This window comes from Cyprinodon variegatus, unplaced genomic scaffold (genome assembly GCF_000732505.1).
Source record: "Cyprinodon variegatus isolate N-32 unplaced genomic scaffold, C_variegatus-1.0 Scaffold480, whole genome shotgun sequence".
NCBI lineage: Eukaryota > Metazoa > Chordata > Actinopteri > Cyprinodontiformes > Cyprinodontidae > Cyprinodon > Cyprinodon variegatus.
The window spans coordinates 419,977-431,026 of record NW_015150933.1 but is presented as its reverse complement, the minus strand read 5'-3'; the positions used below and the strand labels follow the sequence as shown (position 1 = coordinate 431,026).

At 37.5% G+C, this 11,050-nt stretch overlaps 1 protein-coding gene across 1 annotated transcript; it reads left to right on the top strand.

Annotated features, from left to right (window-relative positions):
* Positions 1-1,507: 1,507 nt before the first annotated feature.
* Positions 1,508-8,363, top strand: klhl28 (kelch like family member 28). Its single transcript, XM_015389932.1, has 6 exons — positions 1,508-1,648; positions 2,331-2,591; positions 2,669-3,306; positions 3,462-3,905; positions 5,774-5,982; positions 6,071-8,363. The coding sequence occupies exons 2-6, from the start codon at positions 2,331-2,333 to the stop codon at positions 6,232-6,234; spliced, it is 1,716 nt and encodes a 571-aa protein (XP_015245418.1). The 5' UTR covers positions 1,508-1,648; the 3' UTR covers positions 6,235-8,363.
* Positions 8,364-11,050: the final 2,687 nt, after the last annotated feature.

Genomic DNA, 11,050 nt, shown 5'->3' with positions numbered 1-11,050 from the left:
ATAAATTGACTCTGTTGAGATATATTCACATCCACATTTATACACCTGTACATTAAAAAAAGTAAATATTTAAACTTTGGATGAGATTAGAATATAATATAAAAGAATGTAAAATCTATTTATTGTCCCACAATGGGGAAATTCTGGTGTTTAAAGCAGCAAAAATGTTATAGAAAAAAAATTGTCACACGAATGTTGGCCTTAAAAAAAGCATAACAATAACATAATAGTTAAGAGCTAAAAAAAAAACAACAACAACAAAAAAAAAAAACAAATGAAATACTGTACAGTAAAGTACAAACAATAAAAATATCATGCACCTGGAAAATAAATAACCAATATACAGCCTTTTTTTAAAAAATTCATTTTTACAGTAATGAATATTTGAAAAATAGCAGCAACATCAGAGATGTGCAAAATGACAGCAGCATGTTATTTTACTGACTAATGTAGAAACATAAAACAATTAGTTTCATATATTTAATTATTTTTCGCTCAAGTTACCCTTTAACTTTGATGTAGACAAAACTTTGCAGCAAACAAGGCAAAATCGTGAGGTCAGTTGTGGTCTGCAAGTCTGACCTCTGTCTAAAAGCTGAGTGTAACTGCTTCATAGACAACCACCAGTAATCTAATATTGCTTACTGTCTGTGTGATATGTGACCTACTGTAAATTGTGTAAAAAGTAAATAAAAGTTAAGTAAATATTAATAAGCTAAGTAAAAAAGTAAAACAACAACAAAAACAACAACTGTAGGCTCGTATATCAGCATTCATTTTCTGAGGATTATATTATATATAAAAAAAATGTTTCTTTCTTTTTGAAGAGACTGCATTTTTTATAATAGGACAAGTTTCTGCTTTTGGTAATTACATTGACCTTGATCTAATTTAGTAAATATTGCAAAGATCATAAGGTCTTGTTTTGTCTTTTAATAACCCTATTGTCTTGAAATTTTGAATTTCAATCTTTATAAGTGTATAATAAAGGGTTAATTTTTATTTTATTTTTTTTTTGCAAAAATGCAACCATAGAAAACAAAAGTTGTTACCATGCAACCAGATCGCGTAAGGATTTTGAATGTTTATTATCTGGAAATAATACATATGATGTAATAATATAGGAATATTCAATATATGGCTAGAACTACCAAAATAAAATCTTTAAATATATTTCACAACCGGAAATCTAGTTAAATATGAGGAAGAGAACTATAGTTTTTAGTTAAGTAAAATTCTTTCAATTATTTAAAACTTAAAACTATTAACAAAGTAATCTAGTGCCTCAGGTAAAATAAATATGTTTTTTACTTCATTAAATTGAGGCAAAATCTACATTTTATATAGTGTATTGTATTTGGTACAAATTGTTATTATCTTGTTTATTTATTTGGAAATGTCGTTATAAAACATTTTCTAAAAGAAAATTTGATTTTGTCTGGAATTTCATTCAGATTCATTTCCATCCACTTTAATTGTGAAAGGTACCGGAAGTGGGAGTTTTGTCCCGATAGCTCGTCATCATAAAAGCTAGTCTTTAGCTTTGTGGCTAGGCTGGTTGGAAGTCGGTTGATTCCTTGTTAGCCTTCTGTGGTCTGCCGTCGCCACTACACATTCGGCCGCTATCTGCGCAAACTACACATTACAGGTTCGTTTATCCCTTTTTAACAACATATATATAAATATATATCTATGTATATATTCCTTAAAGCTAACTGTAACGTCACGTTTTGTATTTGTCAGCCATGTTACTGTATATCAATCAATGATGCAGGGAACACATCAATCCTTGTTTATTTTTAGCGGCTAACCTGTAATGCAATCATAAAATACATGTATACTTATTTTGTTGTTGTTGTTGTTCTGACTGAAACCTGCTGATGATACTGCGGTTGGCTTAGATAAAGGAATCGGTAGAAGAAAAGCTAATTTGCTAGTCTAATTTTACTGTGTTTACTGTATGCCCCTTCCCTGCTAAGGTAGCTAGCGAGGTTTGATTAAGAGGAAATTCCCGTTACATGTTCATGGCATTTGCGTACTGCAATCTGTCAGGCAGTCTAAATGCGCAGCTTTGGGAGCTGGTGATCTGGACCTACCTGTGTCCAGTTTTTCGCCCTTTCTAGGTAATATATTTTGGTTTTTTTAGCAGTGTTAGCATTGGATTTGGAGGATAATGCCTATTTGCCTTAGCTTTTGGAAAATAGCTACTATATTATTCCAGATCAAACGGGCAAAATATACAACATTTCTCTCAAATTTAGACTCACCAAGTCCTCAACCTTTTTTTCACATCCAAAGCACTGTAGTGATTTATTGGTTCTTGTTTCCAGATGGACCAGCAGGACCAGCCCTATATGTTTGCAAGTCTCACACGGCCTCACTCGGAGCAGTTGCTGCAGGGCCTCCAGCTCCTGCGGCAAGATCATGAACTGTGTGACATTGTTCTCCGAGTGGGCGATGCAAAGATCCATGCTCACAAAGTTGTGCTGGCCAGCATCAGCCCTTACTTCAAGGCCATGTTTACAGGAAACCTCTCAGAAAAGGAGACCTCTGAAGTGGAGTTCCAGTGCATTGATGAGGCCGCCTTGCAGGTATGCTTAGAACCAGCAGACTTTAACCGTACCAATGGAGGTGTATTGTTTCACTGACACATTTTGTTCTCTTCTAGGCCATTGTGGAGTATGCATACACAGGGACGGTGTTTATCTCCCAGGAAACGGTGGAATCCCTGCTGCCGGCAGCCAATTTACTCCAGGTCAAGCTTGTACTTAAGGAGTGCTGTTCCTTCTTAGAGAGCCAGCTGGATGCTGGAAACTGTATAGGGATCTCACGCTTCGCAGAAACATATGGCTGCCATGACCTGTGCCTGGCTGCTACTAAGTTTATCTGTGAAAACTTTGAAGAGGTCTGTCAAACTGAGGAGTTTTTTGAACTGACGAGAGCAGAATTGGATGAAATCGTTTCTAACGACTGTCTTAAAGTGGACACGGAGGAGACTGTGTTTTACGCATTGGAATCATGGATCAAATATGACGTTACAGAAAGACAGCAGCATCTGGCTCAGTTGTTACACTGTGTTCGCCTCCCACTTCTCAGCGTCAAGTTCCTCACTCGGCTATATGAAGCCAATCACCTTATAAGAGATGACCATGCATGCAAACACCTGCTCAATGAGGCCCTTAAGTATCATTTTATGCCTGAACACAGACTTTCTTATCAGACTGTGTTGTCAGCGAGGCCTAGGTGTGCCCCCAAGGTGCTGCTTGCAGTAGGAGGCAAGGCTGGACTGTTTGCCACATTAGAAAGGTATGAGTAACTTTATTTAATTAGACTTTCACATATGAGATGCACTGCTCAGGATAAGTAGCTTCGAACTAAAACTTAAAGGATCGTGTTACATGATTTAGCATTATGGATGAATGATTGAATTTCATAACCATGTTCATCTATTCTTCTTTCAGCATGGAAATGTATTTCCCTCAGACTGACACGTGGATAGGACTTGCCCCTCTCAGCGTCCCGCGGTATGAGTTTGGCGTGGCGGTGCTGGACAACAAAGTATATGTGGTCGGGGGTATCGCCACACACATGAGGCAGGGAATCAGCTATCGGAGGCATGAGAGCACAGTGGAGGCTTGGGACCCTGAAAGCAACACGTGGTCCTCGGTGGAGCGTATGGCCGAGTGTCGCAGCACACTCGGGGTGGTGGTCCAGGCTGGAGAGCTGTACGCTTTGGGAGGCTACGACGGCCAGTATTACCTGCAGTCTGTGGAGAAATACGTCCCCAAGCTAAAAGAGTGGCAGCCTGTGGCACCCATGACAAAGTCCCGCAGCTGCTTTGCAACAGCTGTGCTGGATGGGATGATCTATGCTATTGGAGGGTATGGCCCAGCACACATGAACAGGTATCCATCTTAAGAATCTTATTTTAATGAGCAGAAGAGCATGTTACACCCAAAAGAGTTCAGACATGTTTCTACATAGAGCTCAGCTCTGTGTAACCGGTGAAAATGTGAAATCTGAAAACATTTGTGATTAACGCTATTTAGCTTTTAACTATTCTTCTATTAACACTTTATTTATGATTAAATTTTTTTTAATACTAAAATCTTTATAGCTTCTATTTACCTTTTTATTTGAAATGTATTTAACTTACACTGAAATATTATGATGTTGCTGGTAACTTCGTTTTTAATATTTACCATATTCTATTTATTTCTTAACAATTTTAAGATTAATACTATTTGCATCTGCTAAAAAGGGGCTGTTTGTTGTTTTACACTGGCTGTGCAGCACACATTTTTAAGATTGACTCTTCAATCTTGCTGAATTATTAATAGAGCTAGCAATAATGTGACGGATATCAGGTCTTGCTGAGAAAACACACACTAGCTTGTTAATAAATGTGGAAAGTTTTTTTCCAGAAGTGTTGGAAATGTCTTATTTAGAGGGTGCCTGCATGTGTGTGTGTTGTTGATCACTCGAGCCGAGTCCCAGTTGCTTGTTTCCTTGACACCCAAAACCCTGCAGGAGAATGTGTTTGGACAGAGAACCCGTGGGGACATTTTCCTTTTTCCCTCCTGGTTTGTCTGTCCTTTTAAATGTGATGCAAAACAGTCCCACATTGCCAATAGTCTCCTGTTTGTCAGAGCTTTCTAACTTTTGTGGGACTTGAGATTGCCTCAGTAGTTAGGTTTACAATCTTTAGGTGGACATTCATTACGTGCGATTGGTTGCTTCAGAAAAGATGACAAATGGAAGCATAAAAATATTGTAATTTTTTTTGTCTTTTTTTTTAAAGGAAATGTGTATCATTCTAGACCTGAATAATGTATCACTAATATGTCATCATTGCAAGTTGACCGGTGCAAAATTCATATTGCAAGGGTTTGTTTTGGCATTAACTTTTGGTTAATATACTCAAAGTGCTGCAATCGATGAGAGACCTGATATGTTTACAGCAACGTTTAACATCATTGGTCGCATAAATATGTTTTTATTCGGCTCAGTTTTGTGAAGAGTATTAATTTGAGGCTTTGAAAGCTTTTTTTAATTTTTGGTTCTATTTTATACAAATAAATTCAAGTAATTGCAGATCCCTTAAGCCTAACCGCTGAGCTGAACCCAAATCGAGCCTTGTGTTGCTTGACGATTTGTCAAATTTGAGAAAATTTAGAGAAAAAAAAATTAGATCGGAGTCTGGAAGAGTAAAATAGGCAGAGACCCTGTAAATAAAAACATAGAAATAATAAAACAAAATCTGATATGCACTCATGAAACCTGGTGTGAATTTGTTGTCAAAGATGCTTTCGTACTGTCTGAATAAAAGTTGGGCAAGAATGGAGCCTTGAGGAACTCCTATACGATCTTTATTCCTTTAGATTTAAAATTGCCCAGAGTCCAACAAATTTAAACAGTTGGCAGGCAACACAGATGGGAAGTTATAACCTCTATAGTTTATTCATGACTGGTTTATTATGCTGGTGAAGGTTCTCAGGCATCCAGGTCATAGTCATTCCAAAAAAAAAAAAGAAAATTAAAAACATTCTACTGGACTTTATTTCCAAGTTTGAAGACATTTCACATCCTATCAGGAAGCTTTTTTGGTTGAAATTCAGCAGAAGTACATTCTTTCTAAACAGCTTTGCTGTTCCCTTATGGTGACTAGCATTTTTTAAATAAATGTCTGTAAGATAGATAGATAGATAGATAGATAGATAGATAGATACAGACTATATGTTGCTGTTTTCTTATTGTTTGATCTGATTTGCAGTGTGGAGAGGTATGACCCCAGCAAGGATGCCTGGGAAATGGTAGCCCCCATGGCAGATAAGAGGATCAACTTCGGCGTAGGTGTCATGCTCGGCTTCATATTTGTGGTTGGTGGGCACAATGGAGTGTCCCACCTGTCCAGTATTGAGAGGTATGACCCACATCAGAACCAGTGGACAGCCTGTCGGCCAATGAATGAGCCCCGTACTGGTAAGTTTAAACAGTTTAACTGGTGAAACCTAGTTTCACTGTGATGGTTATTTTCTTAGAAAGTTGCATTCTGCTCTCTAAATTACAGGTGTTGGTTCTGCCATTGTGGACAACTACCTCTATGTAGTAGGAGGACACTCTGGTTCATCTTACCTGAACACTGTCCAGCGCTATGACCCCATCTCAGATAGCTGGTTGGACTCCAGCGGCATGATGTACTGCCGTTGCAATTTTGGTCTGACTGCCCTTTGACCAATGGCCCAGCCAGGTTTGACTCAGTAAAACGATTTCCTTTTTTTGTTATCTGCTCTACTCTTTTCCCTACATTCGTTCTCCAGGAGTAAATGCGCACCTAAAAGAACATCCAAGCACTGGCTTGGATGGATGTGCAGAAATGGCTTACTGGTAGGACGGAGGGGATCCCAATCTCACTTCAGAGATAAGTGAGCATGAGGACTGTGCAGCCGAGGAAGGTGGATGGTAACGCAGGCACCTGGATGTTAGTGCTGCTGGACCCCTACGAGAACTTCGAGCCATGTCCCAGAGGATTGTAGAAAAAAAAAAAAAACTGATTGTTTGAAGTTTTTGTTACATTAGCAGACCTTTATGTTCTTTATTTTACATGTCATTAAGTTTATTACTTACGATGTCCAGTTGCGTTCAGAACTATGTTACATTTTTGGAGTTTTCTTGTGTTTTTGTGCGAAAATGCGGTTGTAAGTGTATGCATAAAGGGGGTATGTGCATGTCGGGTGGGTCCTTTTGTTTTGTTACATGCTCGGGTGTAGAACTTGGGTCCGTTTCATGAAGCAGGTTTTCTGAAAACTCAATGTTTTCTAAACCTTAAATATGGAAAATTAGTTTTCCGTTTCACAAAGTGTGTTTCCTCAACCTGTATTTCAGTCACCATAGTAACATTCTTCCAGGAGCTAACCAGGTCGGGAGCAGGTTTGGATCAGTAAACACTGTGTCCTCTGTCTCCACTCTCCAATCACGTTTAATTTCCTGATTTTAATCAGATTTTTGTCATAGTTTTGTGCATTATAAAAAATATATATATAATTCATTAGGTCTGTTACGTATATTGCGTTTTAAAAACAAACACTGCGTGTTCATTTGACTAGGATCTTATTAAAATTGATCAGCACATTTAACTGAGAATTGGATAATTATAGGGAGAGGATTCTACAACTCATCGAAGGGGCTATGAGATTTACTTGTTTTTGGTTTGTTTAATATGAGTGCGATGCAGATAATTTTATTTACTTTTAGAGCACTTGAACTACTGAAATTATATTCAGATTACACATAAATAGATACATTGATTCCGCAGGGGGAAAAGTAATTACCTTAGGATTAGAATTCACTTGATAACAACCTACTGATTCTCCTGGTTCAATCTGAAGTCCTTCTATGGATCTGATAACAGCTAATAACGACCATTTTAGGGTTGATAACATGCGAAGCGTCGCTGCAAACAGCCAGAGTATTTACTGACAAAGAAGACCAAATCAACACAAGGAGGAACCCATGAGATGATGCACAGGTTCTATCTATTACAACAATGTTTTTAGACTTCATTTTCACCTAATGCCAGAAGATTTCACCTAAATGGATACTTTGATCTAATGCCATTCAAAAGGCTATGGCAAGCCATTTTGATATGTAATGGTTTTTGCTGAATATGTATTCACATATCTGGAAAAAATGTTTTCCTTGTCGAAATGAGCTTTTAAACAAATTGACACCCTTCACATCTAGAATACATATTCTGAATGTCTAGAAATTAATTCCGGATCTCTATATATGCTGTCTTTTAAAAACTTCCTCTATTTTTTCCCCCCATTTCTACATTAAAACCTCTACTTCCAGTGTAGTGAAATAGGCCCTTCCTGTTTTCTGTTGTCATGGTGACTCTTCGAATTGGGACTGATAATGGCTTTTCTTACTTGTTACACACGTGCTCAACTCTGAGCGAATCTATTTACAGTTGATTGTACTAATTCGTAGCAGCTGTTGTGAAACCAAAAACTCAGAGTCCCTGACCTTAGGCTAGATCAATTTAAAATTGTGGATTTTAATAGAGTTTGTTAAACCTGCTTTGTGAAACGGATCCCTGAGGCTGAAGCTTCGTGCCGTAACGAGGTCTGCATCCAAATCAGTGCTTCACAGGAAGAAAAAGAGCAAACTTAGAAACTTTATATTTTCCTCAAAGGGCTGCCTTTCTCTTGTGTAAATAGTATAAATGAAATATATAGATAAATATATCCTCTAGTGCATTGCCTGTAAATGTTAATCTGCACTGGGTCACTAATGAGTGTGTGAATGCGTGTGGTTTGATTAATTCATTCTGTCATTTCATAAAAAGTCAACAGATTTCAGATCCAATAGTTGAAAGTCAACTCGGCCAATTTTGTCTACGATAACTGGTGCTATATTTAGGATTCAGGATATTAAGCTGTTTTTCTGGGTTACTGCACGTTGTAGTCGACATATGTTTAATCGTCAGCTCATGTCTACATTTGATGCCAGCATTCACTGTATGGGCATTTAGACACATGAAGTCTTAAACAGCCCCTCACCATGCAATAAAGTAAGTTTAGATAAAAGGGAAATAATCTATCATTTCTTATACAAACGCATCTTGAAAACTGGAATATTGTTAAATAGTAAATCAATGAATTTATTCATTTTCAAAAATATTTTAAACCTCATGGATTTATTACACACAGAGTGTTTGTTTCTATTAACCCTAGAACCTGTAAAAACCTCGAAACAATTCCTCAGAACATTTGAGTTATACTAGTTTTTTGTACCATAAATGAAACTTTTAGCCAAATGCATCCATTTAGTGTGCAGGATTCACTACTTTTGTGGAGGTGAACCGTTTTGTCTAAAGCTAGCAACATAGGAAAGCATGCTCAAATGCTTCTTTATTTTGTTTCTTTGTTAGTTCTATGTGGACCCCTTTCTCTCAGACTTTATCCTTCCACTGAATTTTCCATTACTATGCCAGCATACTTATCAGCCTGTTGAATGCCAGCAGGTTTTGCAGTCTCCTTTTGTGATCTACTCTTGGTCGAGTGTGTAATACTTTATTCAATTCTTGATCCAAACTCTGCAGAAATTCTGTCCGGACGGACATGTTGACCATAAACCAAGCGACTGCAGGGCAACGTCTCAAGCCAGCAGGCTTTCTTACAAATATAACATGTCTGCTCTAAAAAAAAAATCTTTGTAAATGTTACATGCTGTTCTTATGTCTGATTATATTTTCAAATTTTATTTCCCTTTGGTGTAAGCAAAGCTTTTTGAAATGAACGGAAACACTCTGTGTGTGACAGATCTAATTAACTATTTGAATTATATAGGGATTTTTTTTAATGCACCTTTTAGTCTAGAGATTCACCAAATGTTTTCTAGTTTCATTTTCAACTGTAGAAAACTATCAACCATCGCAGCCTCATCTAAGGTGCCAATAACCTCTCCTTCTTTTACGTCTTCAACCTTGAGTATAGAAGCGGTCCCGCAGTGGAAACGTCTTTCCTGTCGACGCGATTGTGTTGTGTTCTTCCATGTTATGTGGCTTTTGAAAGTGAGGCACTGACGTCTGTGCTAGCCAACTTAGTCCAAGCTCCTTCCCCCCATCTCAAGAGAAATCTGTATCCCAGGATGTAGAGGAGTCTCTCCTCCTGTTCTAGGGAGTGTAAGTGTTGCCTGTCTCATTGTTCATCAAGTCAAGTCACTTTCTGTGCGCTAGTGTTTGCACAACTTTTAACCAAGCTTCTCTGCATTGCACTTACCAAACTATATGACACATCTTGTCAGTCGGTTGTACCTTCTCTTCTCATGTAAGCTAAAGGCATTTAGATGATGCAATAAGACTCGTTTTCCTCTTTGGACTGAAAATGTTTTGTGTTACTCTCCTTAAAAAAAGCCAAGGCATCTCAATTTGCTGTAACATAACCCGGCATGGCGTGTGGATGGTAAACAGAACAAGTGAGGGAACCTTTGACCTCTTGCGATTTCCCATCTACACGGGATGTGTTCATTTAGGTCACAGTTCATTGTTTTATGGCTCATTTAAAACTTTTGCCACATCTACACTACAGACTTTCTTTGCCATTTTGCTCTCGTGTCTTTTGTGTCAGATAAGATGTAAAAATGTAATTTCCTCTGCAAATTGGTCAGTTGTTACTAGTGCAACTTTTAAGTTTCCTAATGATTGTTTGCATCTACATAAGTACTTTAAGTCTAAAAAAAATGGTTGAAAAATTCAGTTTGTGATTCTGCGACAATGTTCATAGTTATTTGTGCTTTTCCTGGGTGTGGGCCGAAATAACCATGAAACACTACAACTTCATGTGTAATTTTAAAAAATCACAACAAAAAAGTGATTTTCTTTTAAATAGAAAAGAAGTAACTGATTCTACCACTATTCAAATAACACAAAACATTAGTATTGTGGAATGTATTTGTCAGATCTTGATTCCAGCAACTTACTGCTCTACAAAGGAAAGTTTTCCAAAACACTGTGCAGCACTGAGTGAAAGATAGAAAGCACTGCTTCACCGTAGCTCTGGGATTGCATTAAAATGATGGAAAATGTTGGCGTCATTGAAAACAGAAATTTTTACCCGCTTTGTTCACCTGAATTCAGCCCACGCCTGTTTGTTTTCAAGTTATTTTTATTATTACTTTATTTTCTTAATCTGATGCATACTGTGTTTTTTGTTCACCTGACTACGGTACAATTGAAATCTGCTTAATTTTGTGTTTCCTCCTGTGGGAAATGCAGACAATTATAAATCATTTTAGATTGAAAAATGATGAAAATCTGCAAATATGAATCTGCAAAAAGGAGCGTGTGTGCTTTTATTGTGGAGATCTCACCAGCGTCCTGTTTTTATTTTTTTGCCATCACTCTCACCGAAGTGCTTGTACAAAGAGAACAGTTGGGTGACTTTTTTTAATGAGCTAAAGTCTGCACTCTGCTGTCATCTTTACATTTGTATCTCAGAAGAAGAAAACTCCTGTGAAACCGATGTCAGTGTTAGCCAAAATGACC